Raw genomic sequence first — 26227 nt, 5'->3', positions numbered from 1 at the left:
TTTCTCAGCTGAGACTTTTGCCACTTGTAGTGTCGCCTCCGCCCTTGAATGGCATCATAACAGAGGCGTTGCTCGCTGGACGTGAATTGCAGCTGAAGTGTGCATGTTATTGATCTGTAAATGACAAAGCAGTCTCGTCTTGTCCCCTCTCCTCCCACCGCTCCACAGGTGGACGTGCCATTCCCACGTCCATACAACACTTTTGGCTTGGGGGTCTCCTATCAGGACAGCTCCGCCCCCTCGTTGTGATTAGCAGAGGGGCTTCAGCTTGTGCGCTCGGACCCAATTATTTGATTAAGGGCAGCGCGCGCTAATCGTCCTCATGGGCGTGTCCTGAGCCTTTGGGGCGTGGTCACGAGGGTACCTGGCTTTGCGCGCACCTACAAAGAGCGGAGTTCGCTACCTGTTCGTAGTTGCAGGTGATTATTTGCAGTAGGTGAAGATGTCGGCATCTCCCACGCCCGGAGGCGAGTTACCGAGCGGTTTCGGTGTGTGTACCTCCATGCCGGACGTCTTGTTTCTTCCAGAGCTTGTAAGTTAACTGAGTTGTTGTGTTTGAGTGGTGGGCGTTTGCATTCTTTTGCGTGCTCTGAGCCGCCTTGTGGATTGAGGGTTCCGTTACAGTGGAAGGTAACTTTAAGTGTAATTTGCACTCTTGCTCGGGAGCGCTTGGAAAGGTGGAATGCAAGCCCCCTGCACACGCGGAGTTAAAGGGGTGCGTGCAGGTGCAGCTTTACGTTTTGATCTGCTGAGGAGGGTGTAACGCACCTGAGCCTTGACGGCGTCGCGTTTTTCACATTCCTCATTGTGGCGGAGTAATGAGCCGTGCCCGCCCGGGTATTCCTTATCCCTTGGCACAGCCGCAATCGCCGTGTAAAACGCATTGCAGATTTAAGGAATAAGGCCAAGCGGGCTCGAACTCTTCCTAGGACGAGCCAACGGCACCGCGTTGCCCCCTCTAAGGGTGTGCTCAAGTGTCTACCGACCCCGCTTCACCTGAAGGGTGGGCGTTCTACGTGATTGCACTCGCCGTTTAATCCAAACTAGTAACTCGGACCTACTTCTGCCTACACCAGGTATACTAGTACCAACTAGCTGTACTAGGCTGCTGGCACCGACTTTAAAATTTAACTCTGTGGTGAATACACGACTGGGCGGTGGTAGGGAATCTTAATTCAGGTAGGATGACCATAATGTGGCCTCAGGACTGGCATTGATGGGCATCCTTCTGGCATGTGTGCGTTTTTAATTATTGAAGGGTCCCTTGTATTTATCTAAAGTTGCCCATGCCTGAAAACATGGCATGGAATTTAAAGTGCCTCATTACTGCTGGCCTTCAGGGTGGGAAGGTGTGGTGGTTCGCTGTAACTCGACACTGCTGACGTATGAATGTCTGCTGGGCTCTCGGACACTTGGGTTTATATTGGAGGGGCTGCCTGAGATCCACGTATGGCTGCATTGGGAGGTCTCTGCTGATTTCCTAGCCTCAAATTCAGCTTGTACACCAAAGTGGGGGGGTCCGGGTCCTCTACTTCTGGGGTGTAAGTGATGTTGTGACCTTGAGACTCGTGGCTTTTCTTAATGTGGTGAAGGCACTGGATTTTTAAAGTTCCCCTTGGCAAATTGGTGCCCACTTCATTGTTGGCATCTCTCTCTGGATTGCTGGAGACACCCAGTCTGGTCCCAAGACTGATGGCTTCCACTTGAGAGCTTGAAAAACAAGTTCTGTGGCCAGCTGACCGGCAGGAGATTTGCAGGCATTAGTCTGGTAGCTGGACTGAGGAGACCATTCTGCTAATCTCGTACAGAGTTTTGTGGACTTTGCTGTCCTCTCAGATTTGATACCAGGAGCATCTTGGTTGTCCTTCACCATCTGTGCAGCCAGGGCTCCATACCTGAGCTTTGGCTTTGTCTGGTGTTCTGTCAGGTTATGGTGGTGTGATGTTTAGTGGACTGTCTGGTAAATCATGTGACACAAATGTGAAATCTAATTGGCTGTTCAGCAGCTAGAACCTCCTTGTGACGGCCATAAGGGGTCTGGCTTGCATGTTGGGTGGGCCCCCTAATGGCTGCTCTGTTTACCACTGGACTGCTGAGGACCTCAACATCTCACTGGACTGAAGTTGGACTGCTTGTCTCCTAAAGGGGGTGCTGTAGACTGGGAACACTGACCTTCCTTTTTGGTGGGGGGGAGCTTGGAGGAAATGGGGGAACCAGATCAACCCAACCAGCTTGGATATCAAGCTGGTGATGGACCCCTTCAGTCAGGTCTCCACTTGTATCCTTCCCTTTTTGTATGGGCCCCATAATTCTGATCATCTTTCTGGTGGCTCCTCCTTGGACAACTCCAGATGTTTGATCCGTTCAGGAATTTCCATGGTCTGTCTTTGTCCCTGTCTTGCAGATTTTTGGTGGCCTTGTCTGGATCCTGGTGGCCTCCACAAAGGTGTTTTATGCCAACCCTCAAGGATGGGTCATGTTTGTGTCAGTCTTCTGCTTTGTCTTCACGTTCATTTGGCTCTTCCTCTTCCTCCTGGGTGCAAACCAGAGCTCATTTTGGCCCGGATTGGTAAGTTGGGACAGTGGTGTGGCCATTACTACCAGTAATGGATGGGGGTGGTTTGTATGGAGGGGTCTATTGGGGTCTGACACTGACCAGAAGCTGAAATCTGGTGCCCTCTGCCCATGTTGAATGGGTTTTGATTACTTTAGTCCCTGACCGGTGAAGTATTTTGTGGGGGGTGGCTGGATGGACAAATCTGAACTGCCTTGTACTGGTTGAACCAGACAATCTGATCTCCTGCTGTGGATCTGTCTGGGTGGCTGGACATCCAGGTCTACTTGGGTCTCCACCACCACCCTGTGGAGATCTTAAGATGGCTGAACTGGATTACAATTGGCATCTCTTTCAGGATGTGCTGTACCACGGGACGGCGGCTTTGTTCTACCTTAGTGCATCTGTGGCTCAAGCATATGCCACAATTCTGATTAATCCGGCGACCAACTCCACCACCAACCCCTACACGGGGCCGGGCTTCAAGGAGTACCAAGAGGACATCGCCGCAGTGGTGAGTGGATCTCAATTTGGGGGGAGTGAGGACTTGAGGATCCTGTTAGTCTATGGAGCTCCACCAGGAGAGTGGACCCTGAATCACTGGGGGTCCTTTGGTGTTTTCAGATTTGTTTTCATGGAGGGAGCCAGACCAGGCTGTAAGGAGGATCCTGGCCAGTTTATGTAGTGGCGGACCACCCTTCCTCCTAGCAAGTTGTGTGCTGCTATTAACTGGGCAGAATTGATGCCAGTCTGGGTTACCAGTAAGGCTTTGTATATGCCCGGTGTATAAGCAGTATTGTGGCTCAACATCTGTCCTGTTTGACTTTTCAGACCACTCTGGGGGTTGGGGGGAGTTTCTACCACCATCCATCTTAGTGGTTAGGGTGCTGGACTGGAATTGACAAATGTCAGCTCAATCCCATCCTGAGCCTTGTATAACCTATTAAAGGCACTAGAACAGTTGCCAGTGCCCCCTAGTGACCACTTGAACACATTTAACAAACTTGGAGACCCTTCAGTCCAGGCTTGTTTAGTTCGGAGCTAAGCTGCCTTGCCATGGTGGCCCGATTGTAACGATTTCTCTTCTCCTCCTCTAGGTCTTCTCCTACATCGCCACCCTCCTGTATGTGATTCACGTCGTGTTCTCCGCCATCCGATGGAAAAAGGCTTAAGCATCAAGAACTCTAAAACGGCACTTGTGTAAATTTCTCTTCCTTCGACCCCACCCGGTTCTGGAATGTTCTACTGACATATTTAAGATGTGTGAGGGTTTTGACCCCCCAGATTTGAGTTCTGTGTAACTGTGTGCAGATTTCCTATTGAGATTTTTCTATCTTCATGTTTTAATAGTTTAGACTTTTAATAAAGGTAGCTTTTGTACTACAAGGCCTTTGTCGTCCTTGTTGTCCTGACCTCTCGACACTGGCACTGGGCTGTAAGTCGCCACAGGTGAACCTCTTGCTTGTCCTGCTGACTACAGACAAGTCCCTTGAACCTGACATCTTCAATGATCTGCTTGTCTCTTGGGCTCTGACTGTCGAGTGTGAAGTTATTTTAGACAAATGGTGCTGGCAGGATTGGGGCAGAGCAGAAACTGGATGAGCAGGTTTGTCACCTGGGCAATTGAGCCCCCTGAGTGGCTGGGGCTCTCTACTGTTGCAGGTCAGAAGTTGGCAACTAGAGGGCACCCCTGCCAGAGGGCTGCTGGCTTTCATCTGGGTGCCAGTGTCCGGCTCTGGTGGGCTGCAGAGTTTCTTTCTATCCCTTTTCCTAATTTTTTTTTGGGGGGGGTTTCAATCCTTAGCTGCTCATTAAGGAAACCAGTAAGGGGTCGTGTCAATTAAAATGAAGATGACCAGTTAATTGGCAGCAAAACGTCTCACTGACTAAGAATGGTTAGAATGAAAGCCTGTGGCCCAGCAGTACTAGACCTGGACACCTGCACTAGCGGCGCTGGCCTATGCAGCAATTTAGTTTTGCAGCCAAACTCCACTCCACCCACCCAGTGGAATCTCTGGGCTACAGTGGTGGTCCTTTCATTAACCCAAGTGGCAGTAAGCACCATGGGTGGCCACCTCTGGCCTGCAAGAAGCTAGCAACCTTTCAGTAGAGCCCTCTGCTGCCACACAATGGAAACTAAAGCTGCTGGTCAGAAGTAAGTTGGCCACTACAGGGTGCTGCAGGTTTTCATTCTAACCATCTTCTTAATCAGTGAGGGGTCTGTGTGGGTTTTTTTTTTTTTTTTAGCTGCTGATTAACTTGTGTTGCCTTTGTTTTAATTGAAGTGATGCAGACCCCTTTAGTTGGCTTTTCCCTTAAGCCACCACACAACCAGCTAACCTGAAATTTAAAGGTGAAGGTCTTGGTCACGTTGGTCTGCTCAGGTCACTAAAACATCTTGATGGTATTGGAAAATATCGGGCTGCTGTGACAAAGAGGGCAGCAACAAGTCCTGATATTCAATAACGGGCTTTAAGAGCAAGAGTTGGCTTCTCATTAAGAAACTGGAGTTTGAAATCCCAGTTTGGCTGGTTTCACATCTCATTTCTGATTGGCTGCCATGAATGAAGAAAATCAATTCAGAGACCTGACTCTTTAAACAGGGGTTCTTAAAATGGGGGGGGGGGGTTGGAAGTTAAAGGGGTTAGAATGAAAACCTGTGGCCCACCATGATGGCATTGGACACCCCTGTTCTTGAGGTGATGTCATGGGGTTACCTCATAATTTTGTGTTGAAGCCCCCCATCCCCACCACTGGAAATCTTCACAGGTGGCCCTTTCATCAGCCTGAGTGGTAGCTAAGCCCCCTAGTGGTTAAAGTTGAAATTGCAGGCCTAGTCCCTCTGTTCTGCCCCACCTACTTGGGCTCCAGTTTGAGGTTTTTCTGCTTCCTACACCAGGAGTCTCCTGCCTTTATACTGAAAGGCGCTATATTCAGTAGTTCAGCCCTGCTCCCATGAAACTGGAAGTTGACTTAATGTAGCTTTCAAACCAGCAGTGGGCACACCAGTTAATCCAGTGAGCCATCTGAGCAGCTGCTACCCAAGTTGGCAGTGTGCCCCCTGGTGGTGGTCTAGTGCCAGATTATCTGACTAACTTCCAGTGCCTACCTCTCTGGGTTTAAAGCACATTCATGCAGCCACCAACCTGCTGTAGATTTGAAGCCCCCTGGCTTCTCCTACAGGTGGGCCATTGGACTCCCACCTGTGTCGTGAATCTTTTGTTTTAAATGTTTGGGTGGCACAGGGTGTTGGCTCACTCTTACATCACAGGGAAAGAATCAGAAGTTGCCAAATTTCCTTATGCGTTACACACTACTGGGCACTCCTTAGTGGTACTGGCATGAGCTACAGGATGGAGACCGGTGGTGACATAAGAGTGCCCACCATACATGGAGGGGGAGTGTCTGAAGACGTTCGTATTAAAGATGGTGGGTGTGCCACGGAGGCTTCCTTCTGGTCTGAATGACCTGTTCCTGGTGCTGAGATCAGAGAGCCATCAGTGTCTTCTATAAGACGTCTCCTTAAAATCAACGGGTCAGAGTGCAGGCTGTGGAAGCCATTAACTGTTCTTGAGGCGGCTGTGCTGGTCTCGCTTCTCTTTCTCATGAACGGTGGTCCGGAGCTCAGAGGTTTAGCTTGGTTCGGTCAGCAGCCATGTGGAGTTTGTGTTCTACATGGGGGGGCTTGATCTTTAAATTGGCCCTGCAGTGAATAGTAGGAGCACTCACTGTCCAGCAGCTGGGGGCATCAGTTGGTGAAGTGGGAATCACTGGTCTTGACTCTGATCTTCACAGAGTTAATGGAGGCTCTGATTGGGGGTCTGAGTGTCTGGGCTTGTGAGGGTCCTGATAAAAACCAGAGCCAGGCCTTTAATGACCTCTTGGGCACATCAGCAGGGGGTCTGAATGCAGAGTGAATGCCAGTTGCCAACTGGGATCCCGAGCTTTTTTGACGTGTGGTGGGTGCGCCAATGTGCTGGACCAGTGCAGACCCCCCAACCTGACCTGACTAAGGCCCTTCTTGCCCGGTTGCTCAGTTTGGCTGGATGTCCAACTCTAGGAAGAGTCCTGGTGATTCCAAACATCTTCCAGTTCACAATTCTTGAGGCCACTGCACTCCTGGGAGCTCTCAAAGCTTTAGAGATGGTTTGATCCTCTCGTCCTCATCTTTGGCTCCCGACAATTTGATCACGGAGGTCTACAGAGAGCACCTCGGACTTCATGTGTTGGCTTTTGAGCAACCATGCAGTGTGCATTGAGGAGTGTTCTGTACCCAGGTACACGGGCACCTTTCTAAACGATGACCAGTCAATTCACGGTCACCACCGGTGGACTCCAATCAAGTTCTAGAAACATCTCAAGGAGGATTAAAGCAAATGGGGGGGGGGCACAGAAAGGGAGGGAGAGACTGCAGTTTTTGATTTTTAATAAAATTGAAAGCCTTTCTGATTGTATGTCGTCACTTTGGGTTATTGAGTGTAGATTGATGGGCATAAATGGCAGCTTCGTCCTTTTAAAATGAAACTAACAGCAAAGTCGGGACAACGTGAAGGGGCCTGGAGACGTCCTCTGTGCACGGCATCGCCCAAAACATCGAGACTGGAGGAGGAAAACAAAATGGGCGACGGGCAGGACTTCGATTACAGGCTGCCACTTAGGGGGGGTTAGGGTGGGCACACTTGATGGAAAGACCGAAGTCAAGAAACTACTCAGTCAAATACTAAATATGATAATAATCATCATCATCGTAATTAGTATAATTAGTTAAAGCTTGAATAATAATAATAATGATAATAATGACAATCATAATCATCGTCATCATCATAATTTGTATATTTAGTTCATTCTTGTATTAAAATAATAATAGTCAATTTATTTATTAAGTTAATTCTAGCATAATAATAATGACAATTATAATAATAAGTTATATATTTAATTAATTCTGGCATAATAATAATAATAATAATAATAATAATAATAATAATAACGTATATATTTAGTTCATTCTTGTATTATAATAATAATCATTTATATATTTAATTAATCTGGTATTATAAAAATCATCATCATAATAATTTATATATTTAGTTAATTCTGGCATAATAATAATAATAATAATAATAATAATAATTTATATATTTAATTAATTCTGGTATTATAATAATCATCATCATAATTTGCATATTTAGTTAATTCTTGTATAATAATAATAATAATAATAATAATAATAATAATAATAATTTATATATTTAGTTAATTCTGGTATAATAATAATGATAATAATACTAATAACTTGTGTATTTAGTTAATTCTGGTCAGTAGGGTGGCTGGCTGCTCAGGTGACGTCAGAGATCGAGGTACGTGTGGCCATTTCATCGGGACGTCAGAGAACGTAATCTGTCACTAAACCAAAAGCCACCCAGGACAACGTGCACTGCTGGGCATTTCTGATTTGCTGTGGGCTTTTCTAAGACATTGAATTATTAAATATCACGTGGCTTTCATATTTTCTAAGCTGACAGAAATATTAAAATGGCGCAGAGTGTGTGGCAAAGTTCTTTTGCGATTCTTGATGGCGTTGTTTCCTCGTCACTGTTGCTGACCTTCCACGTCTCCAGTCTTCTTCTCCCTGCCTACACATTCACATTGAGAGCTCAGCCTCACACAACTCACTTGGGGTCAGCGGACGGACCACCTGCACTCACCCAGTAGTGATGATAATAACATTACTAGCAGTACAGTAGTAGCTGTAGCCATGTTGTCCCATGGAAAGACTGCAGTGAAATTCTACCCTGCTTGTCTGACCAACATGGAATACATTATCACCGCTCAGCGACATGATAGACACAAACATTTTAAAATACATAACTTTAGTTTAATCACCAGAGTGCACAAAACCTGCTAGTCTGGTGCGCTCCTGGCTACCATGGAATTGTCAGCCATTACACGGACAGAGAAGGCGGCTGAAGTGATGCATGGTGGGCGTGTCTAAAAGACAGGCGGTATTAAAAAGAGCTCCGCCCCCTGGGGTTGAATAAAAAAGCTTTTTAGGTGACTTCCAAATAAGAGCACACATCAAAAAGGGGGAGTGACCAAAACAATACTGGGTAGGTGGTGATAGGACACCAGTAAAGAGATAGCCCCTCCCCTTGAGGTAGAAGAAAGCTTGTGAGGTGAACGCCAGGTAAGGACATGCTGTATATAGCGCCTTGACAGGGTATTCAGAATGTCTTTTTTTTATTTTTCATTTTATGTTCCAGCTTGGCTCTTCATTTATTTAAAGTCACTGCACTCGGGTCCTAATCCAGGTGGTGTGTCGTGTGGTGGGTGCGCTATCAGTACATGCTCCCATATTCATTTGGCTTTCCTTAACCATATCCATATCCAATTTACTTAATTATGAGTTCCCTAGCAGTGTCGGGGCTGGACCCAGCCATGGATGGCATGCCAGCTTAAATCAGGCCAACCAACCTGCCAGCTTGGCTTTGGGAGACATTGTGTGGATAACACGCAAAAAACACATAGAAGGCTTAGCATTAAATTTAATTTGAGATAGATAGATAGAGATAGATAGATAGATAGATAGATGTGAAAGGCACTATATAATAGATAGATAGATAGATAAATAGATAGATAGATAGATAGAGTGAAAGGCACTATATAATAGATAGATAGATAGATAGATAGATAGATAGATAGATAGAGTGAAAGGCACTATATAATAGATAGATAGATAGATAGATAGATAGATAGATAGATACTTTATTAATCCCACATTCCCATACTCCAGCAGCAGCATACTGATAATAACAATATTAAATTAAAGAGTGATAACAATGCAGGTATAACAGACAATAACTTTGTATAATGTTAACGTTTACCCCAGGTGGAATGGAAGAGTCGCATAGTGTGGGGTCTCCTCAGTCTGTCAGTGGAGCAGGATGGTGACAGCAGTCATGTGTGACCCGCTGTGCCAACCAATGTCCTACCTGTGGCTATGGCTGTGGCTCACCTGTCTGCACTGAGGTTGCCCATTCTTGACTCATTTCTTTACTCTTACAATAATTTCTGTGCCAGCAGCTGAGCTGTGAGGAGGAGCAGCACTTCTGAGGAGTGTCGTGGGCCGCCCTCCCGCATACCTATGCCAGTGATATATTTAGCACGATATATAAGGCTGAGTCTGAATGAAAGAGATCGGGCTGAGCTGATCTATGAGGAAGTCGCTTTCAGAGGGGAATGGCAATCAGAGCGTTAAAGAGCTGCCAGCAGCTCGCATTTCTTCTGGTCTCTCCATTGTTTAGGGCAGTGGAGCTCATTCTTTTCGGCTGCCACCTCTCACCTACTGCTTTACTACCTGGAGGCCAAGTCTGCGCCCGCAGATTTATCACCTTCTCAGCACATTCGCAGGCCGTTCACTTCTATGCAGCACTTACTGAGTGTGGGTAACGCGCTCAAAGAGTTTCAGTGACCGCCAACATTTCCAGGGTCTTCTTCATATCTCCCCTCTGACCAACACTAAGTGGGTGCACTGCTAGCACCCTATGTGAGTGTTCACCTTTGTCCATTTAGACAGCCGGCATCCTGTCAGCACAAGCATGGAGGCATCCAGTCTGGAAAGCAGCAGGAGCCGCACCTGGCAACACGGGCACACGGCAGGACCCTGTGCTGGAGGAGATGTGGGTGCATTTCATCTCATGTCATTGGCAAATCCACTTAATGCAATTCAGGGCCATATAGAAACACATTTTATGACATATTATATTATATTATATTATAATATATTATATTATATTATTATAATATAATATAATATGCAGTAGTGTGTGTTTGTATGTGTCTGTGTTTTTCACCCTGGCTCCCTGTCCAATGATTGTTCTTACCTTACTTTGACAGGCACCTACCAGTATCATTTTGGCCACACCCCTTTTGTTGTCATGATTGACACCCTTATTTGGAAGTCAAGCTTTTTTTCTACCTCAAGGGGAGGAGCTATTTTTAATACCGCCGGTCTTTAAGTCACACCCACCGCGCACAACTTGAGTCACCTTCTTTATCATCATGACACTGCACAGGATAAGAAGGCTTGAAAATGAAAGGACAGAAAATATAATATAATATAAGAATATAAGAATAAGCATCTGTGTGTCCTTCTGGTTGCAATACAGCAGTCATTCCAACAGACGGTGCATCACAAAGATTTGTAATAAGAAAATGCATTGAATTTGTTATTGCAACTTAACATGCTTTATTACAAAATGATGTGCCATCTGTTGGAATGTCAAATGCAATGCATTTTCTTATTACATGTATTACTAAATACATTCTAACAGTTGATGCACTGCAAATGTTAACATTAATATAATATAATAATTAATTTTAACTAGCACATGCATGTCAGGTTGCCCAGCTCCTCTGAACTGGCCCAACATGGATGAGTGTGCCCAGTGATGGACTGGCACCTTAAACCTGACAGCACTGGCATTGGCATGGGCCTTGAACTGGACTGGGTAAGCTGGGTGGAAAACAGAAGCATGGACCGTAAGGCATATGAACTCTTTTTGTTTTGTAATGCAGGTATTGTCTGGCATGAGTGTGGTGACCGCAGGTTTCAGGGGTTAAGAAAGACCTGCAGGACTGAAAGAAAAGGAAGAGGAACAAGAAAAACAAGAAACCCCGGAAGGCAATGCCAGTCCAGTCCAGTCCAGGCTGCTGGCCCGGCTCTCTGCTCCTGCTGGTCTTATCAAGGAGCTTCACAGCCGGCTGGCCAGCCTCCGAGTTACGAAAAGGAATATGTGGACCAGCCGGAGGCGTGGGGAGCTGTCATCAGCGTCCAGCACTCAAGGTGGAATGCAGAGAGAAATGCAAAAAATGTCAACAATGCATCCAGAGCTTCTCCACAAGTGTAAAGTCCTAGGACTGGAGGGCCTCGGTTGCCCAGGAAATCTGCCAACAGCAGTAATGGCCCTTGTGTGTCGGCCCGAGTGTGTCGGCGGACGCGTCTCCATCCTTCACCATTTGCCTCTGGGTGGCTGTGTGTAAGTCAACTTAAAATCACTCGCCAGATATTCTCAATTTCTACTTGGGTCACAGCGCCTATCAGAAGTTGGCACCCCCTGGCACTTTCACATTTGTTTGTTATAATAATATATTTTGTTATATATTTTTTTTGGTTTGAAACCCAGTAGAATTAATTTGGCTTTATTGACAGAAAAAGACCCTTCAACAGAAACATTTAGGAAGTTTTTCTTCAAACAGAGAATCGCAGACACTTGTGACCAAGTAGAGTGGCGGACAGGAGGACATTAGAGACCCTCAATACTTGACTTGATGTGATTTTAGAGGAATGAAGTGATTAGGACTGGCAAGCTTTGATGGCCTGAATGGCCTGTCCTCGTCGAGACTGACCTAATGCTGAAGCTTCCTAACACACCGGTGAGGCCTCATCTGGAGTCCTGGGTGCAGTTTGGGTTTCCATAAAGAGAGAAAGTCCAGAGAAGAGCAACTAGGCTGAGTCCAGGGCTATGGGGATGAGTTATGAGGAAAGATGGAAGGAGTTGAACCTGCTAACCATTTAATGTCAGCAAATGTACAGAATTACACATAGCAAGTGTGGCAAGTGGCTGGGGGTGGTACCCATCCGGGACGCCCAGGAGGACCGGAGGAGGGCTTGTGCCTCTACCAGACCATGAGGGGGCGACCGCCCTGGTGGCTTTGGGGACCTCGGGAACGGAGCTTGGAAGCTCAACCCTATAGAGGCCCATGGTCAGTGCCAGGGGGCGTCCCAATGCCTGAAGAGCCCTGGCCCTCAGCACTTCCACCACACCCGAAACTGCTGGGGGGGGGGAGACGACCAGGGACACCCAGAGTGCTTCCGGGTGCGCGGCTGGTACTTCCGCCACACTGGGGAGCTCATCCAGGTGATTATAAAAAGGGGCCGCCTCCCTCCGTTCAGTGAATTGAGCCGGGAGCGGAGAAGGACGGAGGCGGCATTTCGGTAGAAGGCCTGGACTTTGGGGGGGTTTTGGGGTTGTGTGCACTTGTAAATATTAGGAATTATAAATAAACGTGTTTGGGTGAATTAAAACCATGTATACCTGTCTGTGTCCGGGCCGCTTACCACACAAGTTCAAATACACAACGGCAGGTCTGAAAATCGAGAGTCCACCTTATGAGAAGGATTTAGGAGTCGTAGTGGACTCTAAGCTATTGACTTCCAGACAAGGCATTAAGTAAGATAACAGACTGTCAGGTTATATAGCGCCTTGACGTGTGCAGTACAAGTCACAGGAGGTTCTGCTCAGGCTTTATAACACACTGGTGAGGCCTCATCTGGAGTCCTGGGTGTAGTTTGGGTCTCCATAAAGACATAGCAGGAGTAGAGAAGGTCCAGAGAAGAGCGACTCGGCTGATTCTAGGGCTACAGGGGATGAGTTATGAGGGAAGATTAAAAGAACTGAGCCTGTTAACCATTTAATGTCAGTAAATGTAAAGTATCATACATGGGAAGTAAAAATGTGATGTTTGAATACACAATGGGCCGTCTGAAAATCGAAAGCATGACCTACGAGAAGGACTTAGGAGTTGTAGTGGACTCGACATGATCAACCGACAGACAGTGTTCAGAAGCTAACCAAATGTCAGGTTATATAGCGCCTTGCCGTGTGGAGTACAAGTCACAGGAGGTTCTGCTCAGGCTTTATAACACACTGGTGAGGCCTCATCTGGAGTCCTGGGTGCAGTTTGGGTCTTCATAAGGACATAACAGCACAAGAGAAGGTCCAGAGAAGATCGACTCGGCTGATTCAGGGCTACCGGGGGTGAGTGATGAGGAAAAGATTAAAAGAGCTGAGCCTGAAGGAGATGAAGAGGAGACCTGAGTGAAATGTGCAAAATGATGAAGGGCATTAGTGCAGTGGATCGAGATGGTGACTTTAAAATGAGTTCATCAGGAACACGGGGACACAGTTAGAAACTTGTGAAGGGGAAATCTGCACAAACATGAGGAAGTTTTTCATGCACCTTGTTATACATTACGTGTCGTGGATTCTTCGTTGTCCTCTGTTCTACATAGCACCCTGGTCCTGGAGGAACGTTATTCCTTTTCACTGTATGCTACACTACTGTATATGGATGAAATGATAATAAATACTCTTGAATCTTTACACGAAGAATGATAGACACCTGGGATAAGCGACCAAGTAGTGTGGTGGACAGTAAGACTTTAGGGACCCTCAAAACTCAAATTGATGTGATTTTGGAAGAATGAAGTTGATGGGACTGGAGAGCTTTGTTGGGCTGAGTGGCCTCTTCTCGTCCAGATTGTTCTGATGTTCTAACGTCAAAGTGATTTCTACAAACTGCGGCAGTGCTCTCCTAGAAAGCCAGAGAAGCAGACTGACTGAGGTCGAAAAGTGACCCGCCTGACCAGAGGAACGCCACGTGAGTGCGGAGAAAGTCGCCGAGCAAGTCGCCGAGCCAACCCAAACAAAGGATGACAAGAGCAGGTGACTGCTGACTCGGCGTCGTGTTTACCGTCTGAGGCTCGACTTGCAGACGGGACGCTATAAACAAACCTCTACGGCGTGTGGCGCTCCGTGTTTTGTGCGTATTGTCGCGGTGTTGCTATTGTTTTAGTGGCCGCTATTGTTCTGAGGAGACCAACAGATCAGAATTTCATGACAAGCTGCTCACATTAACAATAAGCCTCTCAATCACAGACATGTCAAAGGAAGGCCAAGACGAGCCCCACCTATGGGACGCAGGCCGAGTCCCGGCACATCTCGCTAGATTGGTTTGCAGAGTTGGTAGTCAATGTGAGGAGAGGACAAAGCCCCCCAATGTAGACAACAGCAAAGTCACGTTCAGACGAATCGGCGTCAAGTCCAGAGTGTAACCCGAGTCTTTACCCCTAAACTCACACTCAGCTTTCTCGTTTGCTCTCCTGTCTCTGATCCAAGACCCCGATGGTCGAAGCCGTTGAGTTTTATTTTCCAGATTTGCACAGCGAGCTCACAGGAAGCGCGGGAGAGGAGAGGAGATGAGATGAGCCAGGGTTTCATTTCCATATCTGCAGTGCAATTCAGCAGACACAAACACAAAGGCAGCGGTGGCTCAACGAACCGGGCAGACGTCAAGAGAAGAAAACGAGTTGAACCTGAAGAGCGAGCGTCGTGCAGGCAGTGAGGGCCCGCGGATTTGGGCCAAAGGCAGTGGCCTCTTCTTGGTGGCTGGCATCATTGCAAGTGACACCGGCCTTACAAGCGGCCTAGACGTGGAATTTGATACTTCATCGAAAGAAAGGAAGGAGGAGGACCTGACCTTTGTGTCAGTACGACGGAATGTGCAGGCCCGGAGTGAATAAACTCCTTCGGCGTATCGTTTTGCTAACGCACACCTCATAGAGGAGGATCAGCGGAGTTTGCATGGACGCCCGCTGCTCTGCTCTTCCTGCTGTTCCACTTTCTATTTAAACAATACAGGAGTTACACTCTGTTTAGTTGGGAAAATCTGCATTTCTTGATCCGGTTGTCAGATACTTGGCACACTGAGACACGTTAGTGTTGGCAAAGAGCTCAGATGGTGGGGGAAATACCCGTGTGCATGGGCGTGAAGAATCTAAAGCAAGCATTTTTTTGTCCCTTCTTGCAGCTCCCACGTTTGTTCTTTGTATCAAGTCACGTCAGGTCGGGGAGCGGACACTGGTACAGCACGCTGGCACACCCACCACACGACGAAACTCAGGATCCCAGTTGGCAACACCCCTAGGCAGACACGCGGTCCAGTCCCACCCATCTGTCAGCCACATCCAGGTGTTACATGGGCGCCCCCTTGGCCTCAACAATGAGGGTCCTGTAAGTCGGATCACCCTCGGGTAATCGTAGTGCCGTAACTGACGCTCCCCTCAAAATGCAGGTCATGTGCTTCATTTGGGACTCCATGAGCAACACAAAGTCAAACCAGCAGGACCCAAGGACCCTCTGAAGAGACACACATGAAGGGGTCCAGTCTTCATCTCAGGTCACTGGATGGTGTCCATGTCTCACAAACAGGGAGCTCCAGGACTCTAAAGACTTGAACCTTCGTCCTTTGGCAGAGATATCGGGAGCGCCACACACCTCTTTGAAGTGACCTCATGACCCCCGATGCTCTCCCAATCCATCTACTGACTTCATAGGAAGAGTCACCAGAGTCACATGAACGTCATTGCTGAGGTCAGTAAACCTCTCAATGACGAGGTCGACGCTCTCTACAGACAGACACACTGCTGATGGTCGTGCCCACGAGGTCATTAAAGGCCTGGCTGTTTGCTTTTTATCAGGACCCTCACAAGCCCAGACACTCAGACTCCTCATTCAGTCTCTCGAGACCCCCGATCAGAGCCTCCATTGACTCTGTGAAGATCACAGCATCGTCAGCAAAGTCAAGATCCGTGAATCTCTCTTTGTCAACAGATGCCCCCAACTTACTGGACCTCACGACCCTGCCCAACACCCAGTCTATACAAGATCTGAAAAGAGTAGGAGCAGAACACACTGCTGACGGACCCCACAATCAACTGGGACAAACACAGAGGGTCTGCCTCCTCTCTGCACAGCACTCACAGTACCAGTGGACAGGGCGGCCATGATATTCAGCAACTTCGAAGGGATCCCACAAACCCTCAGGAAGTCCCACAGGGCAGCTCGATCAACTGAGTCGAACGTTTTATGAAAATCAACGACGACTGCGAAGAAACTCTGCCGATATTCACATTGAGAACCCTCAGTGCCAGGATGCGATCGATGGTCGACTTCTTAGGTGTAAAACCAGACTGTTCTGGTCGCTGGTAGGTGAGCAGGTGATCACGGATCCTATTGAGGACGACCCTAGTGCGGACCTTACGAGAGCGGTGATATCCCCGTGTAGTTGTCCCAATCCAGGTGATCACCCTTCCCTGTCCAGATAGGGATGACAAGTCCCATTTTCCAGTCAGTTGGGATGATGCCCGTATCCCAAATGGAAGCAAAGGTTGCTTGCAATGCCAGGAGGACAGCCTGACCACCAGCCTGGAGAAGTTCACCCCCAGATACCACAGACCCCTGCAGCCTAAGCTGGTTCACCACCTGTGCCATCTCAGTGAGACTGGGGGGTTTACAGCTAAATGGCAGATCAGCCTCAAGAGCCGTTTGTATATTAATTTTATATTACCGGCCATTTTCAGCTGTTTTTTCTTTTTTTTTTTTGGCACTAACTACCTTTTCCCTGCTTTTGTTATTCAGCTCCCCTTTTTGGGGGTCCTGCTCCAAAAGTTCTCTTTTTTTGACTTTTTGATTATTGTAGCTGCGTTTTCCCAAAACTGCCAAAGCTTCTAGCATAAAAAATGGATTTCAGCAAAAGCCTGACATGTTGAAATGATCCCACGGATAAGATATCTTGATTTTTAAAAGCTTTTAGTAAAAAGTTTGAGTAAAACAGTTCACACAAAAATAGAGAAAACCGATATCGCTCTATTATAAAAAAAAATCTTGAGACGAGACGAGACGAGAGGCACTTTCAAGTCCTGCGAGATGGTCAAGTCACGTCATACTTACAACCTTTGGAAGCAAGTCCCGTGACACACGTGAAGAGCAGGTTAGAGATAATGGCAGTAGGAAAAGTCTCAAAAAAAATGAGAGGAAAGATCGCATTACGCAAACAAACGGAAAATATTACTCGGTGAAATAACGGAACAGTGAAAAGATCGAATAGCGTTTGATGATGTCTGGCGGAGAAGAGAGCCAAGGCAGTGAGACAAAAGGACAGCTGCTGTGCAGGCTTTTAAACGATCGAAGTGCCACACGAGATGAGGATCACACGGCAAGCCAGCAGCTGATCGAGCAAAGAGGAGGTAAAGAAACAACTGTGTTTGTTTCCCATTGTATCACCGTTTAAGAGGGGTGTCGGGGGAACGACCGCGTCTCCTTGGGGTGCGTTTACAACAGTGTGTAGTGCAGGGGGGGAGCGAAGACCCCTAGTAGGGAAAAAAAATGTTCTTGTTAAGAAAAGTTCTGTTCAAAGCTTAAATCGTTACAAATCACTTCTAAACGGTCACAAATCTGTATGTCTGGGATATCTCATTTCTATGCTGAAAACGGCTCTTTTAAGTCCCGATTCGAAACAACATGAGAACACTCTGGACGAGAACAGGCCATTCAGCCCAACAAAGCTCGCCAGTCCTCTCCACTTATTTCTTCTAAAATAACATCAAGTCGAGTTTTGAAAGTCCCTAACGTCTTACTGTCCACCACACTACTTGGTCGCTTATTCCAAGTGTCTATTGTTCTTTGTGTAAAGAAAAACTTCCTAATGTTTGTGTGAAATTTCCCCTTCACAAGTTTCCAGCTGTGTCCCCGTGTTCTTGATGAGCTCATTTTAAAGTCACCGTCACGATCCACTGGACTAATGCCTTTCATCATTTTGCACACCTCAGTCAGGTCTCTTCTTCATCTCCTTCAGGCTCAGCTCTTTTAATTCTTCCCTCATAACTCATCCCCATAGCCCTGGACTCAGCCTAGTTGCTCTTCTCTGGACTTCTTCTAGTGCTGCTTTGTCTTTATGGAGACCCAAACTGCACCCAGGACTCCAGATGAGGCCTCACCAGTGAGTTATAAAGCTGAGCAGAACCTCCTGTGACTTGTACTGCACACAATAAGGCGCTATATAACCTGACATTCAGTTAGCCTTCTGAACACTGTCTGGAACTTGATAGCTTAGAGTCCACTGCGACTCCTAAATCCTCACATAACATTCTCTCAATTTTCTGACCCCCATTTTGTATTTAAACCTCACATTTATACTTCCTATGTGTAATCCTTCTACAGGGTGGGCCATTTATATGGATACACCTTAATAAAATGGGAATGGTTGGTGATATTAACTTCCTGTTTGTGGTACATTAGTATATGTGAGGGGGGAAACTTTCCAAGATGGGTGGTGACCATGGTGGCCATTTGAAGTCGGCCATTTTGGATCCAACTTTTGTTTTTTCAATAGGAAGAGGGTCATGTGACACATCAAACTTATTGGGAATTTCACAAGAAAAACAATGGTGTGCTTGGTTTTAACGTAACTTTATTCTTTCATGAGTTATTTACAAGTTTCTCTTTGTTTACAGCCATTGACATGTCGCAGAGGTTAACACATGAGGAGCGGATAGAAATTGTGTTGATGTCTGGTGAACGCAGTAACCGGGTCATTGCAGCAGATTTCAATGCAAGACACCCTACGAGACCACCCATCTCCCATGCTACAGTTAGCAAACTGCTTGCTAAGTTTCGTGAAACTGGTTCAGTGTTGGATTTGCCAAAATGTGGACGCATGAAAACTGTCACTAATGAAGAAACATCAGTGGCTGTCCTAGCTTCATTCAGCAAGAGCCCACAGCGTAGCACTCGCCGCATGTCACTGGAGAGTGGCATTAGTCGAACATCCCTTCGGCGGATATTAGCTACTCGCAAATGGCACCCTTACAAACTCCAGCTACTGCAGCATCTCAATGAGGATGACCCAGATTGGCACACTGAATTTACAGAATGGGCAAAACAAAAATTGGAACAGGACCCTCAGTTTACGCAGAAGATTTTGTTCAGTGATGAGGCAAACTTTTATGTGAATGGTGAAGTTAACAAACAAAACCACCGCTATTGGTCTGACACTAACCCACATTGGATAGATCCCTCCAAGACTGTTGGAACAAAAAATTGATGGTATGGTGTGGTATATGGGGTACAAAGATAGTGGGGCCATTCTTCATCAATGGAAACCTCAAGGCCACTGGATATGTGAAATTGCTACATGATGATGTGTTTCCCTCTTTATGCACTGAAGCTGGCACGTTCCCTGAGTTTTTCCAGCAAGATGGTGCACCACCACATTATGGGTGTCAGGTCCGAGCATTCCTAGATGAACAGTTTCCTGGAAAGTGGATTGGTCGTCGTGGGCCAGTTGAATGGCCCCCAAGGTCTCCCAATCATCTGAAGGCAATTGTCTATGCTGTGAAGATACGAGATGTGCAGCACCTGAAACTACGGATACTGGAAGCCTGTGCTAGCATTTCTCCTGCGGTGTTGCTATCAGTGTGTGAAGAGTGGGAGAAGACAATCCAACACAATGGGCAGCACATTGAACACATTTTATAAGTGGTCAGAAACTTGTAAATAACTCATGAAAGAATAAAGTTACATTAAAACCAAGCACACCATTGTTTTTCTTGTGAAATTCCCAATAAGTTTGATGTGTCACATGACCCTCTTCCTATTGAAAAAACAAAAGTTGGATCCAAAATGGCCGACTTCAAAATGGCCACCATGGTCACCACCTATCTTGAAAAGTTTTCCCCCTCACATATACTAATGTGCCACAAACAGGAAGTTAATATCACCAACCATTCCCATTTTATTAAGGTGTATCCATATAAATGGCCCACCCTGTATATAAAAGCGGTCGGGATTGTCCTTCCGTCCTGTGAGTGCTACGCAGGCGCGGAGTTTCACACATGTTTTCACACATTTTGCAATGCACAATGGGATTTGTAGTTTCGTTTTTCCAGGTAAAAGATGATTTTCTACTCCAGACTGTGCGATATCTTCTTCTTCTTTCTTACTATATAAAAGCGGTCAGGATTGTCCTTCCGTCCCATGATTGGAGAGCGTAGCGGTATTTCGCTTATCACAGACTTACTACTTGCAGCTTGCGGTACAAAGCGACATGATGTGAGCAGAGTTCTGGTGCTCCCATCGTTCCCTTGCTTTTGTGCGCAATGCGCTGGAAAAATAGACAAAATTATGTCTCTGGAAATAATTAATGTTGATGGAGTACAAATGCCTCACCGTGTAGTAAATATCAGGGGGGTTCAAAAGGACGACCTCAATATAGAAAAAAAGTTTAAATTTCATCACAAAAATAACAGAAACTACGAGTATTAAAGTAATACCGCTCAAATGCAATATAACCAAATGAATGAGTTTGTATAAAATATCAAATTGATTGACATATTGAATCGCCTTAAGAAGTGGTCAACTTAAAAGTCGGGTCAGCCTAGTTCCTTACATTTACTGACATCAAATTTCATCATCCACAAATCCGCCCAAGCCTGTCTGCTGTCCAAGTCCCTCTGTGATGATATAACGGATTTCAAATTATCTGCTAATCCACCTATCTTGCTATCATCTTCAAACTTAACCAGCTTGTTACTTACATTCCTATCCAAATCATTCATTTGCCCCAGCACTACCCCCTGCTGGTGACCACTCTTAACATCAGTCAGTTCTGATGAGGTTCTTCACACCATCACCCTCTGCTTCCTGTGTCTGAGCTAACCCTGCACCCACACCACACCCTGAACTGCCACTTTAGTCTGATGCCCACCTTCTCATGTGGCACCTCATCAAATGCTTTCTGAAAGTCCAGATAAACAATCTCATCTGCTCCGCTCTTGTCGTATCCTTTTGTAGGCTCCTCATAGAATTCCAGCCTGTTAGTAAAACATGACCTCCGTCTTCTGACCCCATGCTGACTGTCCTGTCCTTGTCCGGTGTTGCTCAATCTTATCCTTAATAAGTCCTTCCATTAATTGTCCTGTGATGCATTTTAATTTTACTGGCCTGTAGTTACTTGGATCTGCCCTGTCACCCTTTTTATATAATGGGATGATATTTTGCCATTTTCCAGTCCTTTGGAATCTCTCCAGTGCGCAGTGTCACGGGTTTCTATCTGTACTCACTAGCGTCCTTAAGAACACGAGGATAAATATTATCTGGTCCTGGTGACTTGTTTGATTTCAGCCTATTTAATCTGAGCAGCTCTTCTCTCTTTACAATTTCCAAATCCCTCCGTAGTCCCTGTTACTGCTCCGAGGTTATCCACTTGTGAAAAATAAGAACATATAAGCTTATGGCACCCTACTTCATTGTCTGTATCTTTTAATTCCCCTTTGCTATTTCTGATGCACTTCACCTCCTCCTTGACTGTTCTTTTACTACCAAAGCTATAACCTTATCTGCTATATTTCTCTCCAACTGTCTTTTAGCCTCCTCGACATTCTTCTTACAGGATAACAACTGACTCCATTAACACACATGCATCTTAGTTAAAGTAAGAAAAGTCCAACCTCTTATTAACGTACAGGTTGTAAAGGGCTATACCTTTGTCTATGGCTATGACTAAGCTAACACAAATACGAATTTACAATATAATACAATTTATTACTGTATAGCCCAAAATCAAACAAGAAGTGCCGCAATGGGCTTTAACAGACCAGCCTCTTGACAGCCCCCCAGCCTCGACTCTCTGAGAAGACAAAAAACAAATCCTTGTAGGGAAAAACACGGAAGAAACCTTGGGATAATTTAACTTAAAGCATTTCATTTCTAAGATTGGCTCTTACAGTCATCATTCTTTGGTTTTGCTCCTGCCTGTGCACTCTCGCTTTGCTTATTATTATTATTACCAACTTAAAATTAGGCATTTGCTAAATATGCAGGATACTGAGAAATTAATTCATGCAATTATCTTTACTTTCTAGAATATGAAGAATAGGGAAAGTATTGGAATCATCCAAAAATTTGATTTTGATGAATCTCAAAGTTTTAGACCTTCCCGAGTCTGAAAATACCATTTTTGCAATTAAGTCTGTGTGTTTGTCTGTGTATCTATTGTGGAAGCTAGCCCCGGACACAGACAGACAGACAGACACCTCCATGTCTCGAAAAGCACACATTAATTTATAATGAAGGTCCACAGCACACAGTGCCCCTGCACCAATCACCATTCTTCTCTGTCGTCCTTTACAAGGTCCTTCACCGCCTCCACTCCTCTCCATGGAGCTCCGTCCTCTTCCTCCCGACTGCAGCCCTTGAATGGAGGAAGGCGGCCCCTTTTATACACCCCCGGATGTGCTCCAGGTGCCTGATGACCGACTTACGGCACCAGTGTGGTGGAAGTGCTGCCCTTGCACCCGGAAGCTCTCTGGGCATAAACCATCCCTGGTCTGTTAGCACTTCCTGGTGTCCCGGAAGTGCTGTCCCCCAGGGATCAAGGACCGGCCAGGTACCCAGGGAAAAGAGGCGCCGCTCTCCCGGTTCATCCTTCATCCCGGCATGGCAGTATGTAAACACGATAACCTGAGGACGCTGTCACTTAGGTCAACCAAATTTTGTACACAAGTATTAGGTACAAAACACAGATTTCTATTAACTTTTGGGCTATTTCCGCTAACCGGAAGAGGTACTTTACCATTTAGTCTGATTCATTCAACTTTACTTTTATAATAATTGTTCAATATATTACTGATTTGATGTGTTGTTGATGGTTTTTTAATGTACGTAATATGAAAATATAATTGTCTTGTGGTTTACTCCACAAATATCTATCCCCATGTCTACGTATACAAGAAAGTCTAAGGGCGACCACTCACGATTTTTTAGTTTTCATTGTTCACAGGATGTTCAAGTTATTAATTATGCAGCTTTCAGTTAAGCTAAAATGCTACGGCAAGAATTATTACAAGAACAAGACAATACGAACACATAACTCCAGTTCTTAAATCCTTACACTGGCTCCCGGTTAAGTTTAGGGCAGATTTCAAAATCCTCCTTTTAACATATAAAGCCTTAAATGGCCAAGGTCCGGCTTACTTGTCTGAACTTATCATGACTTACAAACCAGAGCGCACATTAAGATCTCAAGATGCCAGTCTGCTTAGGATTCCAAGGATTAATAAAATAACAGTGGGAGGTTAAGCTTTTAGTTACAAGCCTCAATGATGCGTAACAATTTGTCGGCTACTATAAGAGATGCCCCTTCAGTCTCAGCTTTCAAATCCCGGCTGAAGACTCACACCTTCAGCTTAGCACACCCTGACTAGAGCTGCTGATTAACTGAGCAGACTGCATGTCTGTTATTAGTCATTAGCATTAAAATAAGACTAATATGATAGTCATAATCGGTTACTAACCCTCACCTATTCTGTTTCTCTTCTCAGTACTCAAATGTGGCACTTGGTGCCACAGCCCACCTGCCAAGTTGTATGCCTGCCTAAGGTAAAGTCATCTCTGATGGAGGAGCACTGGAATCATCGAGTAGAGGAGTCCTTTGATCTGATTGGCTGGCCCAGTACTAACTCAGCTGTGGAATGGCAATTAGGTGGGAGGCGGCTTGTTGTCTGAGGTCTCCAGGACTCTGAACAAATCGGAATCCTCTTAAGTAATATCATCTACCCCTGTATTTTGCTCTATACTTGTACGGTTACTATTGTATTGTATTGTATTCCTGAGGTGGCCATATTGGCATTCTAGATCTGTGAGCAGGATTACGTGTGTTCTGTGTTGTGTATCGCAATGACCCCAGTTTTTGACACCCATTGCATGCCCAACCTACCTGGAAAGGGGTCTCTCTCCGAATTGCCTTTCCAAGATTGTTTTGTTTTTGGGAGTTTTTTCTTGGCTTGTTTGGAAGTCAAGGCTGGGGGTCTGTCAAAGGCCATTGTGGCACTCCTTGTGTAATTTTGGGTTTTACAAAAATAAATTATTATTGTTATTGTGTTTCTCATTTGACCCAGGAGAACTCCACTGTTGAAAGAAAAACATAAAAATGCCAGACAGGAATTTTCAAAAATGAATATTGACAAGCCACAATGCCACGTGGAGAAGGTCCTTTGGACAGATAACACAAAACTGTGGAGTTTTTTGACAAGTCACATCAGCTCAATGTCTACATGCAGAAAAATGAAGCTTTCAAAGAACAGAACACCAGAGCTACTGTGAAACATGGAGGAGGCTCACTTACGTCATGGAGCTGCTTTGCTGCGTTTGGCACAGGGTGCCTCAAGTCTGGGCAGGGAACAATGAAATCTCCAGACTACCAAGACATTTTACGAGTGTCGTTCACAGAAAGACCTGACTTTCAAACAAAATGAAACTATAAAAATTAATCAAACTACAGGGTGAGTCAAAATGATCTTCACATTAATGGTACTGCTATGTACAGACTTATAATATACAATTGATGTGCCACATATGTGACATGTGTTGAACATGATGGCGAACAGGTGGAGTCATTACTGTAAATCATCTTGCACATACAGCATGAAGTATATTTTGTGAATAAACTGTTTCCACAATTCAAATGTTAACATAATTTTGACTCACCCTGTATATCCATTATCAAGCTGATTTAAACGAGCTTGAAACAAAATTGTTATACGAAACACCAGTGGCTCCTAAACTTGGCCCTGGGGACCTGATGTGGCTGCCGGTTTTTGTTTCAACAAAATTTACAATTAGTGATAATTCTACCATGGCGGTCCGTTTGTCTGTCCAGGATTTTAAATCACCTGTCACTCGCAAACCGTTTGAACTATTGACCTGAAATTTGGTACTCACATACTACGTGACCTCTTCTATCCGCTTTCAGGGGTGATGATTGACCTTGAAGGTTATTCCATTTTTAATTCTTATTTTATTTTATTGTAGAATCAACACTGGGCAGCGTATGCGTACGGGCACAGTGCTCATCTCTACCACATTCGCCATCACTTCCTCTACCTCTTCATATCTTAAATCATTCTTGAGGCAGATCAAGGACTTAAGTGCCAGCTTAATTGAACGTACCAAGTAATTGCAACACAAACACTGACTTAATCAGTTTTAACGTGAAAACATGCCGATGAAAGAAGAGAAGAAGCAGGCAGCTAGGGTGGAGAAAAGAAGAGCTGTTCAGGAAGTAGCAAGCGCATGAACGTCTGAGCAAACGAATGATAAACGTACAGAGAAACAGGATGAGAACTAGGAATGGTCAAGTCACGTGGATTCACTGCACGTTATCGTCCAGTCCGTCATAACTGGTAAATGATAATAATTGATCTCATTTAATCAGCTGGTCTTTCTTTTCTCTTCTCTTATTCTGCGCAAGTAGAGTACGATTTTCACATTTACAAGGTATTTACCGTATATATTCGTGGATAAGTCGGGACTTGATTTTATTGTTTAATTTCTGGTATTTTATAATGTCAGTCGTATAAGACAAATGCGGAAAACTCACGCTATTGATCCAAGAGATTCTGATATGCTAACGCCCACCTGAGAGAGTAACCATGGAGCACACGGCCTTTTTTTCTTTGTGGGTGTGGCAATGCGCTGTATCAGCGTGTACTCCTGACCAACTGCACCTAAGGGACCACACAGTAATACCCGAACTGTTCTGAAGCGACGTTTGCACTGTTTTGTGTTTTTTTGTATCTCACACCTTCATTCACCTTTATCGTAAGAGCATTCCTTATCTATGATGGAGTGTTCGATCAGAAGAAAATATGAAGCTGGTTTAAAATTAAACGTTGTTGAAGTAGCAAAAGAAATTGGTAACTGTGCTGCTGCAACAAAATTTGATGTGTCGGAGATAACTGGTGCGAGATTGGAGGAGGCGAGAAGATGTGAAAAAAAAATTTTAAGTGTCGTGTTTTTGAACGGGCATATAAGTCGGGGTCTGAATTTATGATCGATTTTTCGGGTTTCAAGACGCAACTTATGCGCGAGTATAAACGGCAGAAATATATTGATGTTTGTGACATCTTTAAATGTTTAACTCCCTTTGTTGTTTTCGTATTATTTGGCCCTTTTTCTGTGTTGTTTGCTCCCTTCGTTGTGTCCTAATAATGACAAT

The 26227-nt window shown here is 45.4% G+C and overlaps 1 protein-coding gene across 1 annotated transcript; it reads left to right on the top strand.

The window, feature by feature from the left end:
- Nucleotides 1-394: 394 nt before the first annotated feature.
- On the top strand, nucleotides 395-3940 carry malb (mal, T cell differentiation protein b). Its single transcript, XM_039738759.1, has 4 exons — nucleotides 395-532; nucleotides 2405-2569; nucleotides 2913-3068; nucleotides 3652-3940. The coding sequence occupies exons 1-4, from the start codon at nucleotides 443-445 to the stop codon at nucleotides 3724-3726; spliced, it is 486 nt and encodes a 161-aa protein (XP_039594693.1). The 5' UTR covers nucleotides 395-442; the 3' UTR covers nucleotides 3727-3940.
- The last annotated feature ends 22287 nt before the right edge of the window (nucleotides 3941-26227 follow it).

This window comes from Polypterus senegalus, chromosome 16 (genome assembly GCF_016835505.1).
Source record: "Polypterus senegalus isolate Bchr_013 chromosome 16, ASM1683550v1, whole genome shotgun sequence".
In the NCBI taxonomy this organism is placed as follows: domain Eukaryota; kingdom Metazoa; phylum Chordata; class Cladistia; order Polypteriformes; family Polypteridae; genus Polypterus; species Polypterus senegalus.
The sequence above is the reverse complement of the archived record's forward strand: the minus strand, read 5'-3'. Positions and strand labels throughout refer to the sequence as shown.